The sequence below is a fragment of the Crinia signifera genome, chromosome 3 (assembly GCF_055691185.1).
Source record: "Crinia signifera chromosome 3, ASM5569118v1, whole genome shotgun sequence".
NCBI lineage: Eukaryota > Metazoa > Chordata > Amphibia > Anura > Myobatrachidae > Crinia > Crinia signifera.
In genome coordinates, this window is record NC_139219.1 from 294,559,431 (window position 1) to 294,583,985 (window position 24,555).

Genomic DNA, 24,555 nt, shown 5'->3' on the forward strand with positions numbered 1-24,555 from the left:
TCTTTAGAAGGTTTGCTATATCTCTACTTTACTTTTATATAGGACCAGAATGTGCTTGATTTGTATTTTAGGAGACTCTTACCCCTTTGAATGCCAAAGGAATTTTTCAAGATAGTTGTGAAAATTGGCCAGCAAATATTAAGCCTATGAGTGGCAATGTTGCTGTGAGACATCCTCAAAATATCCGTAAAAAATGCCAGCGTCGCTCACAGCAACTGTTTCTTTTTTTTTTTGTGGATGCAATATTTAATTAAACTTCAATTAATTGACTTGGCTGTAGTTGTATTTAATTATACTTAAAGAACAGTCGCTGTGAGCAACGCTGGCAATTTTAGCGCATATTGTGAGGATCGCTCACAGCAACATTGGCACTCACAGGGTTAAATACATGAAAGAGTTGGTCATGCAGTACGGACTGTAGCCTGTTCTTTAAATGTACTGTATAATAAATGTATCTCTAATAAAATAACTGGGTCAAAATTTTATACCTTCTAATTTGCCACTCAACGCTGGTCCTTTTCTTGCGTGAAAGGGTCATCTCGGGTCAAAATTCCCAGGTCTTCGACCATGATTTTTACAATGGTCGGAGACCTAGGAATTTTGACTCGGGTTGACCCTTTCACACAGAACAATTACCCGTGTTGATCAGCAAATTACCTGGTAGAAATGCTTGACCGGGTAATTTGCTTTTCTGTTTGAAAGGGGGGGGGTCAGACTGGGAGCGGCACAAAAAAAGTCACTCAATGCTAGGTAAAAGCCATGATTTAGGGATAATTCTGTGAAATTGGTATTAAAAAACTTTTTAGAGACTTATCCTTTTTTTACATTATACTGTAAATAGTGTATTGTTTTTATCCCGTTATCTCTGTACAGATCCTTCACATGGGATGGGTGAGTGAAAAAGTACAAGGATCGGATGGATCACACATTTATAAATTCAAGTTTCTGGTACTGAAGGGTTCATCTTTCTACATCTTCAAAACACCACCAGTAAGATGATCAGTTTTATTTGTTGTAGTATAATATTGTGTCTACATAAACAAGAAATACATTGCAATTTCTGTTTCTATCGAATCAATCTCAATTGTAAGCAAATGTACAGTCTAGTCTCATTAGATACGGGGCTAATTCCTCTATAAAACTGCATGACAATAACAATTTGGGAAAACTTTCATGCAGTACCATTTTATTCGTTTAACGTTTCAACGTATCCATTTCCCATTGAGCCATTTCTAATTGAAATATTGATATACTGTAACTAAAAAAATACCTGTAGTAATTCTGTTTGTATACTACATAAAATTGGTGACCACCTAAGCCTGACAGATTTCCACCGTATTTTAATTCCATACAAATTTCTCCCATAATAAACTGGCTGTCCACTTACAACCTGTGGCTAGAGATAGGTCCTACAGGTACAATTCTTGTTACAAAGCTTAGCTTCCTAAAAGAGACTGCAGCTGGTACAAGGTGACCTTCACTCTGCAATGTGTACTGACAGTGAGCTAGCACAGATTACAGCTGGTACAACACACAGCTGCCAGGCTTTTACCCAACTAGTCCTGTTAAAGCCACATAACTCCCATCTTCTACTCCCTTCACTGGCTGCCTATAAAATGGCGAATCATCTTCAAGATTAATTTACTGAGTTTCAAAGCCCTACATGACCAAGGCCCAAGGTACCTGAAGCAATTTCTGATTCCATACAGTATTTCAATCTGTAGATTAAGGACTTTTAGCAGTACCTAGAATCTCCCATAATTCATCTGGGGTCGAGCTTTTACCCATGTGGCTCTGACTCTCTGGAACTTACTTTCACACACAGTTTGAGCTACCACTCTAGAATCCATCAAAACAGACTCAAGACTTTCCTGTTTACTCAAGCATTTCCATTATTCCCTTAAGTATTGTTTATGAAAAGCTTTTATGTACTTCATTGTTTCTGTACTGTATTACAGTTAAACACCTTGGGTGAGTTTTAATAGGATGAGATTTTCAGAAAGTGAGAGATTTGGTGAGAAATCTCCAGGTTTTTTAAAGCGGCAATCATTTACACTTCAAAATCAAACTGGTTTTGCAGTGTAAATGATTGCCACTTTAAAAAAACTGGAGATTTCTTACCAAATCTCTCACTTTCTGAATCTCTCATCCTATTAAATCTCACCCCTTGAGTCATATTGGAGAAAGATCACTATATAAATTAAATTATTATTACAGGTATTCGTAGTAATCTTTCTGCTGGAAGCCTGCATTCCATCAGTGTGGAATTAGAATTTAACCAATGTTTATATCAGCCCATTCACTGTGACCATCTTTGCATGATTGAATGAATAACCATAATATAGTCCTCTAGCTATTTCCATCTGCAACCACTAGTGTCAATCCAGAAGTGTGTGTGCCTTCTACCTTGTGTAGGCCATTGCTAAAGTCTGGATTCCTCCTCAAATGTATTCTGATGGTTGTTTTCAAAGAGTCTCCATATCTGAACTTAAAACTTATTCTGTAGATAATTAAGGAATTAGGTAATGTACTTCCAAGTTCTTTAATGTCTAGCACAAAGAAAGAGACATGGATTGTGCATGTTCAATCTACTCAGAACATAGTCTAAATCTAATTACCAACTTCTACAGGTTCCGAATTTAGCAATGAACCTGCAAAGTGGGCACATATTCTGTCTCCTTCTTGTCCATGTTAAAAACAGTTTTCTGAAACTATTTTGCATGGGAAATCCCAGCTTTCTCTCTGGAATGCCCATGAAACACTGGCCATTCCCTTGGGGGAATCACCCATCCCTCGCCCCACAGCCGCAATCCTGAGTGTGTGCGTCAGACGAACACCCTGTTCGCCATGGCCACACACACCCAGTGTCTGAACAAGCGCAGAAATGTCTTTAAGCATGCGCATACACAAAACATCGTTCCCCTTTTTGAATAATATCCTATGTTCCTGTTGATGTGCAGATTTGCTATAATTTATTCACAGATTAAATATTGAAACTGCAGCCTGGAGAAAACGGTAGAGAAAATGCATTTCAATTTAGGGAATAATTTAGATAATTGAAGATTTGTATTAATGAAAAGTTTTTAATTAACCTCTGAAACTATTGTGAAACTAACTAAAATATTGCCTATAACAGTACATGAAGACATTGAATTATAATTACATGTATTCATCATCCGGACTATTATGTTTCTTCTAGTGATATACTGAAACAAAAATATACAAATCAAAGCATCTCATTTAGCAGAGTTGTGCATGGATTACCATTATTATTCCTCTCAGCTGCTTTATCAGTTATTTGCATTATGCGATTTCTATGTGTTTTTTTCTGTTAGCAAACCCAGTGTCAGACGGGCATTAAAGAGCCCACTGAGGAAATACAGTGGTAGGGACCCATACTTAGGGGTGTCCCAGGGTGTGGATCGTTTGGTCTACAACAACTAGGTTGACAAGCATTGGGTCGACACCACTAGGTCGACATGCGTTAAGGTCGACATGGGTCAATGTCGACATGACAAAGGGTCAACATGGGGGTTTTCAATGTTTTTTACCGCATGTCGACACAGTCGACATGGACACAGTTTGAAGTGCACCACATCCCCTCGCATCGCTCACGATGCTTTGGGCACGGTGCCTCGCTACGCTCAGCACACTATTTTATTCTACCACCATGCCCTAGTAGATGGTAGGGCATGAAATACCGCCTGTCGGCACATGTTGGCTCAAAAAACAGTAAAAAACCCCATGTCGATCTTTTGACTGTCTACCTAGCCCATGTCGACCTAATGCTTTATTATTTATTATTATGTGTCGGCATAATATAATGTTGACCTAGACCCATGTCGACCTAGACAAATGTCGATTTTGACCCATGTCGACCTTGCTGCATGCCGACCTATGGGTGTCGTTCCAATGCTTGTCGACCTAGTTGTTGTAAACCTAATGACCGTATCCCGGTGTCCCAAGTCACCAGAAGGGGTGCAGCCAACCTATACAGTGGAATGGGCTCCTTGATAAATGTAGTCCTTAGTAAGGACTCCTTACATTATATAATGTTCCTGTACCAGATTAATAACAGCAATGCATTGTAGAAAATACACCAGAGTCCTGTGCAGTAACATGTAACATATGCACATTGTATAATTCAAGTGTACAGTCTGGAACCTGATCCCCAGAGGAGGAAGTGGGACCCCAAGTAATGGGGCCCAGAGGGGTTTTCCCCTGAACCCCTGTGGGCCAGTCCACCTATAATAATTCACATTAAGCCAGTGGTTCCATAGCATTTCTTTGGTTTATGGTGCACCTAGGAATTCAGCATTATTTAAGTGCCACCTCCAGGCTGTATATATATGCATTAGCAGATGCGGTAAATGATATCCAATATTTCTAATTATTTTTTTTATTATTGCAACCAATTGACCCACTGTCTACTTGCTATCCTATAACGGGAAATGTCCTGAAGATTATTTAACATTTTTGGCTTCTAAATGCCTTGTAATAAAAACACGATTTTATCTATGCTCTTTAGCCATGTCATTATTTCAGTAGGCAGAATGATCGATAGGAAAAGACCGGTTGGGGGAGTTAAACCCCAGTACTCAATGTTCCTTGTTATTTTGTTGGCGCGGTGTATGTGTACACAATTGCAGAGGTCTTTGAGATGGCTCCAGTAGGAATATATCCTCTTTCATTCGCAAGCAATAATTAGGAATTCACTGACCCAATAAAAGCAACTGGGTACTTGTGTAATATCTGGGCGCCCAATTTTTTGATCGGGTCGGAAAAAATCAAATCGCATTGCATGCAACCAAATCGCATGCGATGCAATCCACGCGATTTTTCTGTGAATTCAAAGCTAACTGGTCCCTGTTCATACCCCCACTATCCAAGTGGGCATGGAGTTGGTTTTATATAGCGTGGCGAGCCACCGAGCCTGAAGCGTGGAGAGCGGACGCGGAATACATGTTAGGTAATCCACGTCCGCTCGCCATGCTTCAGGCTTGGTGGCTCGCTGCGCTCACCATGCTATATAAAATCAACTCCTTGCCCACTTGGATAGTGGGGAAATGAACAGGGACCATTTAACATTGAATCCAATGGAAAATCTCGTTGATCGCATTGCATCACATGCGATTTGGTTGCATGTGATGCGATGCGATTTTCCCGAAAAATCACGTCGCATCGCATCTGATTGTATGCCTTAAGTTAAGCATACAATCAAAAACTCGGGCGCCCAGATATTACACAAGTACAGGCAACTGAGTATGCATCTGCATACAAATATGAATTAGGCCCTTTGTGCAGGTATATGGGTCCTGTGTGTAGCACAATAAATAAAAAATAATATCCAAAGGACAGTCGAAATCAAAAATTAAAACTCAAAACACTTCCAGACTATATAGATTATTGTCTTGAAACAACGATAAAGATAAAGTGATGTATTTAATATAAATTGTAGAAGGGGATGTACAATTTAACAAAATAAAATCTGTGGGTGTTCAACTCTCTACTGATGTAGACTTGCTTTAGAGGTGACACGGAAAAACAAATCATAGTAGCAGGGGTTCTTTCCCTGTTGTCATCAGTCACTGACAGATTATAAACAGGGGCTACGGAGGCAGAGAAAGCCGAGGCAACGTCTTCATATATGTTTGTGTTTATAATAAGCTTCTCTCAAACAAAAGTCTGAGGCATTCTACAAAATGGGAAACTGCAATATTTAGAGCAGACTTTAAACCTCTTGGGGACACTTACAGCGTAACTGTCAGTTGTAGAAATTACTATGACACAATCCATTTTGATTTGTAGACTTGGTAAATAAAAATGTCAAGTCTAAGTAACTGACACGTACCTCTTAGTCCAAGATATTTTTGGAAATGTGTTTCGGTGACTTGGTACCATAGTGTTTTGAAACTTGCTATTTGTACAATGGGGAAAGAGTTAGGAAGTTTGTAAATTCCAAACTTTTCTTGTAAAAGCAGAAATTCTATCAACTGTCACTATATGACTTGTTTTCGTAATACCGGCGATGGCAGGATTTTAAGCAGGCAATGACTATTTCCGTCTTTGTACAAAAGTACATTTTGTATTTATTTTTAATAAACAGAACATTTGCACTTAAGCTGAAAGTATTGGGACAGTCGTTAAGTATGTGTCATTCAATGTGACAACGTACCGGTGTGTTTCCTGTCTGATGCAGTCTATGGTCCTAATCACTGGGCTTCTGGTGCGGGACCCATATTGTGTACAGTATAAGAGTATTAGTAACATCGTGGGGAGTTGGCTGGCTGGGTACTGTATAAAAAGACTTCTACATTCAATCATATTAATTATTCTTTCCAGACAAATCAATATACCAGTATCACAATAGCTGTAAGATATGGTGTCAGGAATTGGCAGAATAAAGATTATTAACCATGATTTATACAAAAAAAGCACATACAGTACATGCACTGATGCAATGCTATGTATGGCAGTTTTAAATGGAAATAACTTCTACCTATAATATAAATATATTATGCAGCTGTTGGCAGTGGTACCAAGAGGAGGGTGGAGCGAGTACTTTTTACCAGTTCCTAGATCTGATGGAGGGGACCAGGGCACACTACCCTCTTCTACTGCCCAATGCAGAGAGCTGGGTATGTGATGGGGCTGTGTGATGCCACCCACTGCCCACCAAGTTTTTTTTTTTACAGGGGTGTGACCAAGCAGCTCACATTGGCCATGGTCCCTCATTTTACCAGGGCATGGTAGAGCTGTCAGCACCCCTGGCTGTTGCATTTGCTGTTTATTTTGGGGTAGTAACAGATATAAATTGAATTTTAAATAAATATTCAACTGCTGATCCATAAAATGCAATCAATCAGTGATAACAGCAAACTGTGATATGCAAAGCTCTCCAGGCACCAGTAAGACCTGCATACGCCAGGAAAAGGATTACATGGGATGAGTACAAGTATCCCCTGCACTGCAGAGAGACCCAAGTCTGGGAGCCATGATTCTGAGGAGCAGAACCAAGTAACCTAGACCACCGGGGGGCATACTTACCTACTTTTGAAAACTAGTTTCAGGAAGATTTAAGGTGCTAGTAAAATGTGCCATGCCGTTGAGGCATGCGCACATTTTATGCGCATGTGCAAACCTCAACCATCTGGGCAGGGGCTGAATTCGGTTCACTCCGAGTGAACCGGAATGCCCCCTCCCCCATATTACATGATACACAGCCCCCATATTACATGATACACAGTCCCCCCATATTGCATGATACATAGACCCCCATATTATATGATACACAGTCCCCCCATATTACATGATACACAGTCCCCTATATTACATGATACACAGACCCCATATTACATGATACACAGCCCCCCATATTACATGATACACAGACCCCCATATTACATGATACACAGACCCCGGTACTTGTTTCCTATCTGGGCGCCCAGGTTTTCTACGTATGGCACCGTAATGAAATCGGATCGCATCGCATCTGATTCGGTACTCGATGATGTACGATGGTATACGATGCGATCCGATTCGATTTCCCATAGGAAACAATGTGAAATGGCTCAATTTAGCCAAATTATCATAGGAACAATAGTAAATGGGCCAAAAACACCCCTGAACATTGAAATGTCCCCCCAAAAGTAGTTGACGCCACCCCGCCATCAACGTGAACCCAAAGCGTGGCGAGCGCAGCGAGCCCGCGAGGGGCGGCGGTACGCGTCCTCCGACCTTTTCATGCCCTACTATCCACTAGGGCGTGGAGTGAGAATAGAATAGTGTGGCGAGCGCAGCGAGCCACCGAGCCCGAAGCGTGGCGGGCGCAGCGAGCCCCGCGAGGGGACGCGGATACCTTCACAGGTAAACGCGTCCCTTCACGGGCTTCCCAGGTGTCCATGGGGGGACGCGGATACCTTCACAGGTAAACGCGTCCCTTCGCGGGCTTCCCAGGTGTCCATGGAGACGCAGACACCTGGGAAGCCCGCGAAGGGACGCGTTTACCTGTGAAGGTACCTGCGTCCCCTCGCGGGGCTCGCTGCGCTCCCCACGCTTCGGGCTCGGTGGCTCGCTGCGCTCGCCACACTATTCTATTCTCACTCCACGCCCTAGTGGATAGTAGGGCATGAAAAGGTCGGAGGACACGAACCGCCGCCCCTCGCGGGCTCGCTGCGCTCGCCACGCTTCGGGTTCACGTTGATGGCGGGGTGGGGTCAACTACTTTTGTGGGGACATTCCACTGCTCTGTGGTTTTTTTGGGGGTTTCTGGCCCATTTACCATTCTTCCCTATGCTGATTTGGGTAAATTGATCCATTTAACATTGTTTCCTATGGGAAATCGAATCGGATCACATCGCATCGCATCGCATCGTTCAATATCGTGTATGTGTATTTGTGGTATCCGATGCAATGCGATCCGATTTTTATACGGAGAATAGCATGGTGCGCAATTAACTTAGCGGGCGCCCAGATAGGAAACAAGTACCCAGACCCCCATATTACATGATACACAGTCCCCCTATATTACATGATACACAGTCCCCCATATTACATGATACACAGACCCCCATATTACATGATACACAGTCCCCCCATATTACATGATACACAGCCCCCCATATTACATGATACACAGTCCCCCCATTTTACATGATAGACAGACCCCCATATTACATGATACACATACCCCATATTACATGATACACAGACCACCCCATATTACATGATACACAGACCACCCCATATTACATTATCCCACTGGATTCAAATTTTGAAAGGCTGGGGCATAAATACTTTATTTTTTTACATTTAATTTTGTCCCTTTAACTTAAAGGGGGAAATAACCCTTTGAAAGACAGTAGTACAAACTCATTATACAACAGAATTATATTTACACTCTTAAATCTATATATTTATATACCGAATTGCACAGAACATAAGCATTTTATAGAAAGCATTGAATTGTGAACAATGGCCCTCATTCTGATCAGTTGGTTAAGTTTCAAATTCAGAACGGGGACCAATGTTTACTGACTGTGCATGCACATAATCACTTATGCACATGTGTAGGTCTTCACTGCGGGTGCCGTCTGAGACTTGAGTAGCGCTCGCAGCTGGGGGGGGGGGGGGGCATGCAGTAGGCAAAAATGCTGTCCTCATGAGAACAGGGGGAAGCTACATGGCTTCCATGGTGATGTGAGTCGGTGACCAATGAATGATTGCAGGCACCCATACAAGGCAGCGAATGGATGTTTATGCAAAACATCCATTTGCAGGGCTGTAGGGAAAAATGACATTTTTAGCGAGGGTGGGCATTCGGCTGCATGGCAGGCGGCGCCACCAGGTTCAAAAAGCAGAAAACTAATGCTGCTTTGCAAGCCAACCAGAATGAGGGATAGTATTCAGTACACAACTGTCAGGAGCCAGGTTTTATGGTTCAATCTGTTTTGTTTCTGTTTGGCTTTTGACTCACTGGTGACCTCCAGTGGTAGGTCTGTTGCCATTACAGCCCTGTGTTCTTTGAGCTATGATTCACAGGCTGTGAGGTATTAGCTCGTTAATCAGGAGCAGCCTGGAGATTCACCAGCTGTTTCAATCACCTGAGGCCTTTATAAGCCATGCTCTCCTGGGGATCTCTGCCAGTGATAGCTTGTTGTTTCTCTGTGCTGGTAGCTGCAGATATACTGCTCTCTGGTCCTAGGTCCTGCTCCTGTTCCATTCAGTCTGGATTCTGTCGGAGTCCTTCTCACTTCAGTCTGGGTCCTGTTTACAGTCTTGTCCTGTGTCGTCTGGGTCCAGTCAAGTGTCCTATCCTGCTGCAGTCTGGATCAAATATCATTGTCCCCTTGCTGTCCTAGTCCAGGGACCTCCAGCCGTGGTGCAGCCATTGTCCAGCTGCCGTCTCACTGCGGTCACTGTGCAGCCGTAGTCCAGCCGTTATCCAGCCGCCCGATTGCTGCGGTCAGTGTCCAGTCTTGGGCCGGTCACGTAAGTGCTCCAGTGGAGCCTGGTTCCATATTCTTTATTCCTACGGGCAAGCGGCCTTTCCTCCTTAGTTATAATCAGTATTATCCTGGTTCTGCTCTCCGTGGTTCGGAGAGGCCCACAACTGTGGGTTTACGTCTGTTTTGGGGTACCGTCACTTTAAGAGTACTATTTTTATGTTGGCGTGTGTTTGGTTTGGTGGCACCCTATTGTTGCTTTGTTCTGGTGTTTGCGACTCGGTCGCGCTGTCCCGTCCTTGGCCTGGTGCCGGTTAGTCAGGGGTTTTTTCAGGTAGGCCCGTTAGTTAGATCTGCCTTTTGAGATACCCCCTGGCGATCGCTCACCCCTTGTCACCACATAACACCTGGCTGCATCGGGGTCAGAGCAGGCTTAACCGGCTCCTTCGAACGCGGCGGCTACAGGCGAAGCCTAGCACTACCGCAGGGGTATTACATCTGCCCGGGGGACTCAACAGAGTCAGTGTAGGGTTTCGCTGTGGCCGTTCTAACCAGCGGTCCCGGCTACGGGCTCACGCCTGATCTCCAGCTCCCTGCCTCCTGCATCCTCACGTACTGTCTCCGGATTTCCACGGTGGGTAACCCCCAAGTCCGTAACATTATCACTGGCCATACCGATATATGCATGTGTTCACAGTAGTCATAGGTATACATGCATATATAAAATTTTGTTTCAAGGTGATTTGGGTGTTTTTGATTGGTTGCAGGACTTATAGATTAGTCCATATTAAGATTTTTTTTCTTCCCGCATTTTGCCCGTTACAGGGTTTTGCTTTATTTAGCTTGCCCAGTTGGTCTTGTCTGTTTGTTTCATTGCTGTACTTATCATGCAGGCCTTGCAAGCTTCCTTGATGGCCTTAAATACGGCCTTTACAGAATTAAAACCTGAGCGGGTTAAGGGTCTGCAGCAGTCATTTCTGCAATTGCAAGATCTGTTAACCCAAATTTTCCTGGATCTGTCTGAGGTTTTTGGGGCTCAACCAGCTCCTAGGGAGACCCTGGCTAAGGGGGTAGTCAGTCAAACTTCAGATCAGGAGATTCAGAAGGGACATAGAAGTTTTCTAAGGCCAAGGCTCACACCAGAAGAGCGGCGACGGCGTAAAAACTTTAACCTATGTCTGTATTGTGGGGAATCAGGCCACTTTCTCCAGTATTGCGAATTACGCAGACCTGGTGGTGGTACCGGGAAGGATTTTCCCCAATCCAAGTGGTATCAGGAGGTTACATCTATACCTGTCTCCTCGAAGCAGGAGGAACCTGACCACACCCCCCACATACGTAGCGCTCCGACTTACAACTGGGGTCCTAGGACTAGAGCGCCCCATGTTGTGGTACGGAATCAGACAGGAATGTGGAATTCATCCACAAAGATTCCAGACAGAAAGACGTTGGATGCTAGTCTTCCAGTCAGGGAGCTCAACGTTCTTTCAATGTTGGAGTTGCTAAGTCCTGTAGAGGAGTCTCAGGTTTTCCCCTCAAAAGGGGATTCAAGTGGCATAATCCCAGAGGGGGTCCTTGAAACAGTCGCCCCTAAGAGGGTCTTGGGGAACTTAACCCCACATGGAGTTATGGAGGTAATTGCTCCTGATGAGGCCTTGGGAGGCATAACTCCGAAAAAAGAATCCCTGACATCAGTCTCAGCCGGGATTTCTAGTGACATCTTCCACGATCTTGGGGTTCTCGGTGTTGCCTCTGAGATTGTGGATCCAGGAGTCCCGGTCTCCTTAGGCGAGTCCGATGCCGGGGGCTCATCTAGTGGCAAGGGCGCTTGGGGCTCATTGAACGTTTGTGGTGCTCGAGGTCAGTCGAGCCAATTTGATGCCCAAGGCCCGCCGGGCGTGTCTGATGATACTCCTAACACTCCATACTTCGATGGAGATTTGGCCCAGCTCCGACCAATTGCTCAGCAATTCCTCGCTAAAATGGACTTCTCACATAATATGAAGATAACTCCTTCTTCTGCTGTCCGTTATCTCTTATCATGCTTTAGAGGAAGAGCTTTGGAGTGGGTTAAACCTCTCATAGAGGCTGACGATCCCATCCTAAGGGATCTTCCGGGTTTCCTAAAAACCGTGCGGAAAGTGTTCAGCCCAAAGGCCGTAGCCCCGAGTGGGGGCCCAAAGGCCGTAGCCCCGAGTGGGGGCCCAAAGGCCGTAGCCCCGAGTGGGGGCCCAAAGGCCGTAGCCCCGAGTGGGGGCCCAAAGGCCGTAGCCCCGAGTGGGGGCCCAAAGGCCGTAGCCCCGAGTGGGGGCCCAAAGGCCGTAGCCCCGAGTGGGGGCCCAAAAGTCTGTTTCGCCCCAGAAGGGGGGCAAGTCTGTTTCGCCCCAGAAGGTGGGCAAGTCTGTTTCGCCCCAGAAGGTGGGCAAGTCTGTTTCGCCCCAGAAGGTGGGCAAGTCTGTTTCGCCCCAGAAGGGGGGCAAGTCTGTTTCGCCCCAGAAGGTGGGCAAGTCTGTTTCGCCCCAGAAGGGGGGCAAGTCTGTTTCGCCCCAGAAGGGGGGCAAGTCTGTTTCGCCCCAGAAGGGGGGCAAGTCTGTTTCGCCCCAGAAGGGGGGCAAGTCTGTTTCGCCCCAGAAGGGGGGCAAGTCTGTTTCGCCCCAGAAGGGGGGCAAGTCAGTCCGGTCCCTGAGGGGGACTCTGCCAGTCCGGTCCCTGAGGGGGACTCTGCCAGTCCGGTCCCTGAGGGGGACTCTGCCAGTCCGGTCCCTGAGGGGGACTCTGCCAGTCCGGTCCCTGAGGGGGACTCTGCCAGTCCGGTCCCTGAGGGGGACTCTGCCAGTCCGGGCCCTGAGGGGGGCTCAGTCCATCTAGCCTCAAGTGGTATCATAGAAGCTGTGTCCCTGGAAGGGGTGGCCATATCCTTGTCTGAGGTCCCAGAGACCACAGCCTCAGCGAGGCTCTTGAGGGCCGCAAACCCAGTGAGCATTTCTGTCTTGCCAGCTTCTCGGGAGGCTTCAGAAATCTTAGACCCAAAGGTTGTTGTTCCCATAGAGAATTCCAGTTCTGAGGTCCCAGAGGTGGATGTCCCTACGTCCATCATTTTTTATGGAGATCTTGCCCATTTTATTGCCCTGGTTAAACACTATACTTCCCTTTTTGAATCAGGACCAGCTTCAGGGGTCACTTGGACTAATATTATATACCTCCTCATTTCTGCCTTTAGGGGTAGACCTCAGACATGGGCTTACAAGCTGATCAGGTGTTGTGACCCTTGCCTTCAGGATCTCTCCTCTTTTTGTGATGCTGTTATTAAGAAGTTCAGTCCCAAAAAGAAGGATGGGGTTCCACCAGCTCCTGGAAATGTGGTGCCCAGCATAAGCCAGGGGCTTAAGGACCTGGCTTCTGGAGACTCACAGTCTCTGTTTGTTCATTCTTCTGCCTCATCGCTTGGTCCGGAATCCAGGAGTTTAGCTATTGGTTTTGTCTCACTGACTCCTGACAAAAATTTTTTGGACACATCTGGTACCTGTAATTCTGGGTCTAGGGAATCCAATAAGAGTTCTGCCTATGGCCAATTAAGACATTCTTCCCTTTCTGAGATTCCATCTGTTAAAAAGACTCTCATGATCTCCTCAGATCGAGACTTCAACTCTGTTTCTGATTTGGTAACCCATAGCTGTGATTTGATAGAAGGTACCATCAGATCTGATAATGTGTGGGGCCTTAAACTGCTGATTCCATCAAAATCTAGGAAAAAGAAAAAGAAGAAGCATTAATCTTTTTCCGCATTCCTGGATCATCTTGTTTGTCTTTTTGGTTGTGCCCTGTGGTCACCCTCTAGGGGGGGCACTGAGACAAGCCGTGGTTTTAGCTTGTGTTCACCTTTCTGTTGCCTTTGCCCCGTTTTCCAGGGTCCAGATGCTCATTATTTTTTGGAGGTCTGGATTTTGGGGTCTGTTGACCCCTCCTCAAGGGGGGGGGTACTGTCAGGAGCCAGGTTTTATGGTTTAATCTGTTTTGTTTCTGTTTGGCTTTTGACTCACTGGTGACCTCCAGTGGTAGGTCTGTTGCCATTACAGCCCTGTGTTCTTTGAGCTATGATTCACAGGCTGTGAGGTATTAGCTCGTTAATCAGGAGCAGCCTGGAGATTCACCAGCTGTTTCAATCACCTGAGGCCTTTATAAGCCATGCTCTCCTGGGGATCTCTGCCAGTGATAGCTTGTTGTTTCTCTGTGCTGGTAGCTGCAGATATACTGCTCTCTGGTCCTAGGTCCTGCTCCTGTTCCATTCAGTCTGGATTCTGTCGGAGTCCTTCTCACTTCAGTCTGGGTCCTGTTTACAGTCTTGTCCTGTGTCGTCTGGGTCCAGTCAAGTGTCCTATCCTGCTGCAGTCTGGATCAAATATCATTGTCCCCTTGCTGTCCTAGTCCAGGGACCTCCAGCCGTGGTGCAGCCATTGTCCAGCTGCCGTCTCACTGCGGTCACTGTGCAGCCGTAGTCCAGCCGTTATCCAGCCGCCCGATTGCTGCGTCAGTGTCCAGTCTTGGGCCGGTCACGTAAGTGCTCCAGTGGAGCCTGGTTCCATATTCTTTATTCCTACGGGCAAGCGGCCTTTCCTCCTTAGTTATAATCAGTATTATCCTGGTTCTGCTCTCCGTGGTTCGGAGAGGCCCACAACTGTGGGTTTACGTCTGTTTTGGGGTACCGTCACTTTAAGAGTACTATTTTTATGTTGGCGTGTGTTTGGTTTGGTGGCACCCTATTGTTGCTTTGTTCTGGTGTTTGCGACTCGGTCGCGCTGTCCCGTCCTTGGCCTGGTGCCGGTTAGTCAGGGGTTTTTTCAGGTAGGCCCGTTAGTTAGATCTGCCTTTTGAGATACCCCCTGGCGATCGCTCACCCCTTGTCACCACATAACACCTGGCTGCATCGGGGTCGGAGCAGGCTTAACCGGCTCCTTCGAACGCGGCGGCTACAGGCGAAGCCTAGCACTACCGCAGGGGTATTCCATCTGCCCGGGGGACTCAACAGAGTCAGTGTAGGGTTTCGCTGTGGCCGTTCTAACCAGCGGTCCCGGCTACGGGCTCACGCCTGATCTCCAGCTCCCTGCCTCCTGCATCCTCACGTACTGTCTCCGGATTTCCACGGTGGGTAACCCCCAAGTCCGTAACAACAACTTCCCCATTATGAATTCATAATAATGTCTTAGAGCGGAAAATCAAATCCCTCAAAAGTATTTTGTTACGAATATATAAAATTGGAAAAAAATCTTAAACGCCCCAAAATATAATACAGAAAACTATTTGTGTTCTTTGAATTAAAAAGAGGCAAATAGCATTTAGCGATCTTGTTAGTAAATGTGGTTTGTGGCAGAAATGGGATTCCAACTGATCTCTTTGCTTATTATCCTACATGATACCAATTTATTTTAAGAAAATAATTTATATTGTGCAGCATGCAGAGATATCAATGTTAAAGTTGAACAATTGAATGAGCATAAATCACCTAAGGCACAAATACATGCTTTGGAAAAAGTTGATATGAACAATGCAACTGTCATCAACAGAGCTCCTGACTGGGGTTTGCATTCAGTGTAATGAAGTTCTCAATGGGATAGACTGTTTCGTCTCTACATGTGTATTTTACTTATGGTACTAAGCATTTCATTTAAAATAGTTTAAAATAAACTTTCTGTTGAACCTGTGTACACAGGGCCTACATGGTTACATAGGGCCTCATTCTAGTTCACTCTTTCTGACAAAATCCATCTTAGATGGACAAAACCATGTGCACTGTAGGTGGGGCAGATGTGAAATGTGCAGAGATAATTAGATTTGGGTGAATTATTTTGTTTCCGTGCAGGGACAATACTGGCTGCTTTATTTTTACACTGCAATATAGATCTCACTTTGAAGTAAAACCCCACCCAAATCTAATTATCTCTGTACAAGTTACATCTGCCCCATCAGCAATGCACATGGTTTTGTCCATCTAAGAAGGATTTTGTCAGAAAGAGTGAACTAGAATAAGGCCCATAGTTGCATAGTAGGTAAGGCTGAATAAAGACTTGCGTCCATCTAGTTCAACCTAGATTTATAGTTTATCCCTTGTTGTATAGTATGTTGTGATATTTTAAAGACAGATTATGTTTCTTATTTGTACCCATGGATGTTTTTAACCAATAAATGTTTACCCAACCTTATTTTAAATGTATGTATTGTGTCTGCTGACTCCACTTCTCCAGGAAGAGAGTTCCAAAGTTTGACTGCTCTGACCATAAAGACATTTTTTCTTCTAGATGAACAAAATATTTTTTCTTCTAATCTAAACTCGTGCCCTCGCGTTCTAGATTCCTTTATAGCAGAAAAAAGGGTGTTTGACAGTTCCTTATATTGGCCCCTGATATATTTGTACATGTCCCCTCTTAAACGTCTCTTCGCTAGTGTAAATAGTCCCAAATTGCTTAATCTTTCCTTGTAGCTTAAATTCCCCATTCCCCTAATAAGCTTTGTTGCTCTTCTTTGGATTTTTTCTTATTCTATGATGTCCTTTTTATAGTGTGGGGCCCAGAATTGTACTCCATATTCGAGTTGAGGTCTAACCAATGCTTTGTAAAGAGGCATAATTACTTTTGAGTCCCTAGTTTCCATGCCCCTTTTAATACATGCTAAAATTTTGTTGGCCTTTTTTGTTGCTATATTACATTGAGCACTACACCCCAGGTTGTTGTCTATTTGGACTCCTAGATTCTTTCCGAGTACTGAATTACCCAATTCCTCCCTGCTAAGGTTATAACTAGCACACTGGTTATGTCTTCCAAGGTACATGACCTTGCATTTATCCACATTGAACCTCATCTTCCACTTTTTTCCCCACTCATCTAGATTGTCAAGATCATTTTGAAGCGTGGTGACATCTTCTGATGATTTAATAACTCTGCTCAGTTTTGTATCATCCGCTAAGATGGATACATTGCTGAGTAACCCCATCCCAATATCGTTAATAAAAATGTTAAATAAAATGGGCCCTAGAACCGAAACCTGTGGCACTCCACTTAGTACTGGCATCATATTTGATACAGCACTGTTCACAACCACTCTTTGTTCTCTATTACACAGCCAGTTCCCTACCCATCTACAGATATTTGCCCCTTATCCCAGGTCCTCCATTTTATTTATGAACCTCTTGTGTGGTACTGTGTTGAAGGCTTTAGCAAAATCTAGGAAAATCACATCTACCGCGTTTCCATTATCAAGGTTTTTGCTAACCTCTTCATAGAAACGAAGTAGATTAGTTTGGCATTATCAATTTTTCACGAACCCATGCAGGTTATTACTGAGTAAACTATGAAGGTCTAAATATTCATGGATACAATCCCTTAAAAATCCTTCAAATAGTTTACCCGCTATTGATGTTAAACTAACAGGTCTGTAATTAGCGGGATCGGTTTTTTTCTTTTTTTAATATTTCCACTACCTCTGCTATTCTCCAGTCTTTTGGTACCTTTCCTGATGTTAGTGAATTATCAAAGATATAATGTAGAGGGGTAGCTACTGTAGTTCCTCCCTTAATTCCATTAGTGCCCTAGAATGAATCCCATCTGGCCCTGGTGACTTATTTGTTTTCATTTTGCTGAGCCTCAAAATGATTTCCTTGGTCGTGAAATCAATTTTGAGATCCGGCTTGTTCATCCCATTTGTGGTACGTGTGCGTTCCACAGTCTGCTCTCCCTTAGTAAACACTGGTGAGAAGAACTCATTTAACAGTTCTGCTTTTCCCTATCCTCCGTAAAACTTTTTCCATTGATATCGGTTAGTGGGCCTATGTTTTCTTTAAATATACTTTTACTTTTTATGTATTTGAAAAACTTCTTGGGGTTGGTTTTGCTTTCAGTGGCTATGCTCTCTTCATAATCCCTTTTAGCTACTTTGATTACCCCTTTACAAGTTTTGTTTAATTCTTTGTATTTGGTGAACACCTCCTCATTTAAGTTATTTTATAGAATTGAAATGCTCTTGTTTTATTGTTGATTTCTGATCTAACTTTTTTGTCCAACCATGGTGGCTTTTTTATTGAATTTACCCTTATTTACTTTAGAAATGTATTTAATAGTTAATGATTTGAGCAAATTTTTTAGAGTATCCCACATTTCCCCTGCATATTTCCACTCAAAAACCGTTTCCCACACAATTCCTTTAAGGACTTCCCTGAATAATTCGAAGTTAGCTTTTCTGAAGTTTAGTATTTTTGTCAATTACATATTTACTGAAGTTAATTTCCAGTGAAACCATATTGTGGTCACTGTTCCCTAGATGTTCAATTACTTTTGTGTTTGAAACTAGATCTATGTTATTTGTTAATACTAAATCCAATAATGCTTTATTACGAGTTGGAGCTTCTACCGTTTATGTGATAAACTGGTCTTTGAGTAAGAAGCCACTGCTTCTTGCTGTTTTAAATGTTTCGTTTTTTCCAATCAATATCAGGTAAATTAAAATCACCCCATAATTAATACCTGACCCTGATCTGATGATTGTTTGATTTGGTTTAAAAGTAGAGACTTGTCCCTTTTGTTTATGTTCGGCGGTCTATAGCATACCCCTATTAAAATTTTGTTATTAGGCTTTTTGTAATTGTCGGTTATCTCTGCCCACACGGCCTCCGTGTAATCTTCCTCTGTACCTGTGCTCATTTCTTTCTCACAAGATGTCAAGTTATTATTTACATATAGGCACACACCCCCACCCCTTCTATTTTCCCTGTCTTTTCTGTAGAGTGTATATCCCTCCATGCTTAATGCCCAGTTGTGCGACTTGTTACACCATGTTTCTGTAATACCAATAATGTCATAATCGTCCCTAGTGACCACAGTTTCTAGTTCCCTGATTTTACCTGCTAAGCTTCTTGCATTAGCCAGTTTATGTTTTTTTAGTTTATGTTTATTTTTAGTTGCTTCCCTAACATTGTGTTTAATTTCTCCCTTATATTTATTTGTATTCCTTACTAACTTCCTCGTACCCACCTCCCCCTCAATAGACTCTCTACAGCCCTCCCCACCATGCCCACTGCCCAAACTATTTAAAGTTTTCAAACTTCTTCCTATGTCGTTCACTCCTTCCCAATCCCTAAGGTCATCTGTACCTAAGAGCTGTAATGAGGTAACATAACTGTTATTACATAATATTCCTGAAGCACCCTGGGAATTACACACGATATTACCCTTATTAGTACCCTGGACATGGCCTGTAACTCTGTCCTCCCTCCCTACTCCTCCCCCAAATATATTCTTGACCCCAATCCTACTATTCTCACTACAGGTCCCATAGTATCTAGCTACCCCCACCCCCCATCGCCTAGTTTAAAATCTACTCCAACCCTCTAACCATCCTTCCCCCAGCACCGCAGCCCCCTCCTCATTCAGGTGCAATCCATCACGGGCCTAATTCATGTTTGTACGGAACGGGCAATATTCACGCATCAGAATGATTATTGGTAACCTGCACATGGCTGCGTGATCATACAGTACATGCATATACATGGCTTGTGAGTTGCTACTGCTGTGTCAAGCCTGAGTAGATGTAGACCAATCCTCTGCTTCCGTGATCTCACAGTTGTGCATAGTCCACTAATGTGTACATGATGAACTTGTGATGTATACACTAATGAGTACATGATAGAGGATGTGATGAGTCTGATGGGCTTCTATTTTTCAGTTATGGGTGGCAGCTTCACGTGCTAACATTGGGCCTGATTCAGACCTATACATGGCTGGCATGTGCCTGGCTTCTCAGCTAGGCTGCACAGCCAGGGAGCTGCCAGTCATGTACAAGCATTTTGCCATATATCAAAGTGCTCACAGAATATCGATGTGCCCATAAATGATTGCAAAACTGCAGCCAGCTCTGAATAACCCCCATTAGCTGTTCCGTAGCCTAGAGAATCACATTTACATTAGCATACAAACATGAATTACTGTAGGTCTATAATGTTTACATATTTTGTGCAAATAGTCCAACATTCCTAAGAAATATATGATAGGTCATTTATCATGGCCACTGCCAAAAACTTGGTTTACTACTGATAGACCTACATCATCTGCTCAGCGCATTTCAATCTACATTGTCGGTGTTTTTATGCTAATGCCGTGGCCGATTATGGGAATCGTAAGATCTAATCTTGCAATGGTGCAAATCTATCTCAGTGTGACGCAACATCGGTGGACCAACAGATGTTCCTTTCTTAAAGTGAACCGGCCTGATGCAAAATTCTGTATATTGGGCCTGATTGAGGCTTGTTTGTAATACTGCGAATTCACAGCCAATCCAAACATCTTAAATCGTGCATGTGCCCGGTATGCTGTGCACATACCTGGGGTCCCACAGCTTATGGATCATGCATAGACTACACTTTGCTGGGCATACGCTAGGTGACTGACATGTAGGGGCCGTTCTGGGGTGGACCCCGGCATTTTATGGGCGTGCCCACAAAAACAATGGGCGGGCCCGTAGAAATGCCGGGCAGGCCCCAGAGAATGCAGGCATTCCCCTGCCTGTTCGGGGCGGTTGCATGATGTCGGCGCCTGCCCTGAAATTGCATGAACACGTGCAGCTGCCGAGTGACTGCTGGGTCAAGCGACTGCTGCGAGCGGTGGCCACAGTAGCTAAAATCATTTGATGGTAAGTAACCATCAAGTGATGTCTCCTCTATGTGTCCACATGCAAACGGATGTGTACTTGGACACTTCCATTCACATACCTGCACAAGGATTCGTGTGTCAGGGGGTGGTCGTTTGCCCGGGCGGCATTAACCGGCTCACTAGGCTGAGAAAAAAATGGAGCCTTGTGAGCAGGGCTGAATCAGGCCCATTGTTAAACTGTACAATAACATTCAAACTGCAGCAAAAGCTCAGCAGGGCTGATTCATTTTCAGACATTGTGTGTCTCAGTGGCCGTTATTACTTGTTTGTTCTAATTTTAGCTCAATGATATTATTTGAAACTGAAGCTGAACAAATATACTGTATGGTCCCTTCTGATCTGTGAATCTGACATACTGTTTGATAATGCTGTCATATGGACACAGCTCTCCATTCCCACAAGCATCCCTTAGGCTCACTATTCCACTATTGTGGTCACCTGTCAATCTACTGTATTTTTGTCCTCGTCATTCCCATCACTTTCAGTCTTCTCCAGCTCTTTAAGGCTTTCATATTATCCTTGACAGCTCTTGGAAAATGAACTAATAATAAGGTTCTGTAAATGGGTTAAACCTTGTTACACCCAAACCAATGATCACATTAATACCATGCACCATGTTATACAGGCTTAACTCAGATTTTTTATTCTTGTATATTTTTATACTTTTTATTTATTTTTACGCTCTCCTTTTGGGATTTTTAATTTTAATGTACTATATGCTACTGTATATACACTTTTCATCTCAGTGTAATGATTATACAATACAGGTTGAGTATCCCTTATCTGAAATGCTCAGGACCACGAGCATGGCGGATAAGGGATTTTTAAGATTTTTTGGGGGAATATATTTTTATAACATACTTTTTTATTTATTAACAGTTTCTTATATAGTGCATACAGATTCTGCAGCGCTTTACAGAGTATAGTTAAACATTCACATCAGTCCCTTCCCCAGTGGAGCTTACAATCTATATTCCCTACCACATGTACACAGACATTCTAGGGTTAATTTTTGTTGGGAGCCAATCAGCCTACCAGTATATTTTTGGATTGTGGGAGGAAACCGGAGTACCCGGAGGAAACCCACGCAAGTACGGGGAGAATATACCAACTCCACACAGTTAGAGCCATGATGGGAATCGAAACCATGACCTTAGTGCTGACTTACCTGGTCCACCCGATGGTTCCCCCGGCATCCATGGCGGCCTTCAGGATCTTCTTCAGCGGTCCCAGGGGTGCATTGCGCCAGTTTGCAGGCACGCCACTGACATCACCAGCGCACCCGTGCAATGCACTCCTGGGACCGCTGAAGACGCTGAATAAGATCCTGAAGGCCGCCGTGGACATCGGGGGACTTGGAAAGTAAGAAAAAAGGGACAGGAGGGGTAGAAAAACAAAAAGAAAATCTGAAATATTCTAAAAAAACACGTTTTTTGGAATATTTCGGATAAGAGATCTCCGGATAAGGGAAACTCGACCTGTATTAACATTTTAATTACACCACACCTTCAATCATCCTCAAGCTCGGATTGGACATTTTTTTTAACCTGCTTCACTAAATTTTCATTGCTCAGATCTCACAGCAGTGACATAAAGGCTCATGTCCACGTTGGGGATTATATAGTCTCCAGACTACTGTAGTGTACAGTATGTCCTAAGACATCTTGTTTCTACACAAGCCATTGATTAACCACAATGATACCAACAGCAAAATTGAAAGGATGATACAAATGTAGGTGAGAACCTTTGGGATTAATATCAGAGTTCAAAATTCATTGGCTAACCGTACAGATTTATTTTGTGGCATTTCCAAGTAAGATGAAGATCAAATGACAATGTATCACTAATTGAAAATAAATCATCCACAACATTTAGATCCACATACCCTATGAATCCTATAGACAGAAGGGCTGTTGCTAATTTGAAGGTTCTCCTGTTGGTGGAGTGGATCTTCAACCTTTTGTGCTGCCCATATATTGGTGGTGCAGTTGAATATTGGTCACATCTACACTACTGACTGAAGAAATGTAATTGGGCATTGTGGCATTGCATAAAACCAAAGTGCAGGCATAAATACACCAATAGTATCTTTGGACCTAGTAGAGTCTAAGGTAGAAACTTTACTTAGAAGGTGCTAAATAAATAAGTAGATTCGGTACTTGTGTATTATCACGGCGCCCCCGATATTAAGTCGCACGATTTTTTCATCGCATCGCATGCCATCGCATGCCATCGCATGCCATACACCCGATGCACTGCGATGCGATTTAAATTGTATAAGCACCCTAATGGGTATTTTTAAGCACCCTAATGGATGCTTACAATGTTAAATGCTCCCCTACGCCACCCCCCAGTATGAACGTGAACCCGAAGCGTGGCGGTTTGCGTCCTCCGACCTTTTCATACCCCCACTATCCACGTCGGCGTGGAGTTGATTTTATATAGTGTGCGAGCCCGAAGCGTGGCGAGGGGACACGTATACCTGTGAAGTAATGCACGTCCGCTCACCACGCTTGGGGGTCGGTGGCTCGCAGCGCTCGCCACACTATATAAAGTCAACTCCACGCCGTCGTGGATAGTGGGGGTATGAAAAGGTCGGAGGACGCGTACTGCCGCCCCTCGCGGGCTCGCTGCGCTTGCCATGCTTCGGGTTCACGTTCATACTGGGGGGTGACGTGGAGGTGCATTTAACATTGTAAGCACCCATTAGGGTGCTTATACAATTTATAATCGCATCGCATTGTATGGCATTGTATGCCATATACAATGCCATACCATTTTAACATTGTATGACATTGGGGAACATCGCGGGACAACGCATCGCATACCATCGCATGCCTTATGGTCTGCGATGGGCGCCGTGATAATACACAAGTACCGTAGATTCTGATTGGTTGCCCATTGCAACTTCCCATGTGAAATATAACTCCCATCTTAGTAAATTTCCCCCTAAGTGTTAAAAGAAAGCTGTTGCACCATTTTTGGTACTTTACGTGTGTGCAGGATAAATTCTGCGCATCCACAAATGGGTCCTGCAAAGTCTGTCAGTGATTGACAGTCTTCTGACATTTGGGAGGTGGGGAGGAGGGGGCAACAGGCTCCATTTGTGAAAATGGAGTGTGACCACACTGTTTACGGGGTAGGAAGAGGTTAGAGATTTCTATTGTAGGGCAGAGCTTTCCTGGCCTTTGCAACAGATGGCTTCCAGGGCACCATATGTGCCTCAAGCCACCCGATGCTGCATCCTAGCACATAGGTCGTATCATTACTGAAGAGTGCCAATATTTTTACAGTGAGCCTCCTCCATTGTGACCAGGGCCTGTTTTGTCAATAGGCAGACTTATTAAGCTGCCTACAATGCTGGGATCTGGAGCACTACTGAGTCCGCTATTACAAAATTAAGGAAGTCCATGGGGAATATTTAGTAAGATGTGTATTCTACTTCACATGTGATGTGTGCTATGGGCAACCAATCAGATCCTGTTTGCTATCTTCTAGAGGGTGCTAAATAAATAAGAAGTAGCTTCTGATTGGTTCCCCATAGCAACATCACATGTGAAGTAGAATACACATCTTACTAAATTTCCCCCTAGGAGTAAGAAACGTTGTAATACGCCACCTCCACACTTTCACTAGTCAATTTCTCTGTGAATAAAACAGCGTTTCTCTGTATGTCTTGCCTTTTTTTCCGTAAGTGAGACGTGTTTTGCAGTATATATACTTTTACATCTGATTGCCCAGTGCCATCATATAATCTTCTGATATATGAAAAACTGGAAAACAGAAATAAATACTTAAATTCCGGTAAAATATTAATATACATTCAAATGTATCTGCATTTTTTTTATTATATGTATATGTATATTGAATGAAAGATGAATAATTTAAGATACAATCTGTTCACAATGTCTTCAGTTGTT

General features: G+C 43.8%; 1 protein-coding gene across 1 annotated transcript in view; it reads left to right on the forward strand.

Moving 5' to 3' along the window:
- SNTG2 (syntrophin gamma 2) overlaps nucleotides 1–24,555 on the forward strand; it is a 349,806-nt gene that overhangs the window by 268,920 nt on the left and 56,331 nt on the right. The window contains exon 12 of the mRNA XM_083178467.1: nucleotides 874–990. Within this exon, the coding sequence (XP_083034593.1) occupies nucleotides 874–990 (117 nt within the window). The remainder of the gene's footprint in view (nucleotides 1–873; nucleotides 991–24,555) is intronic.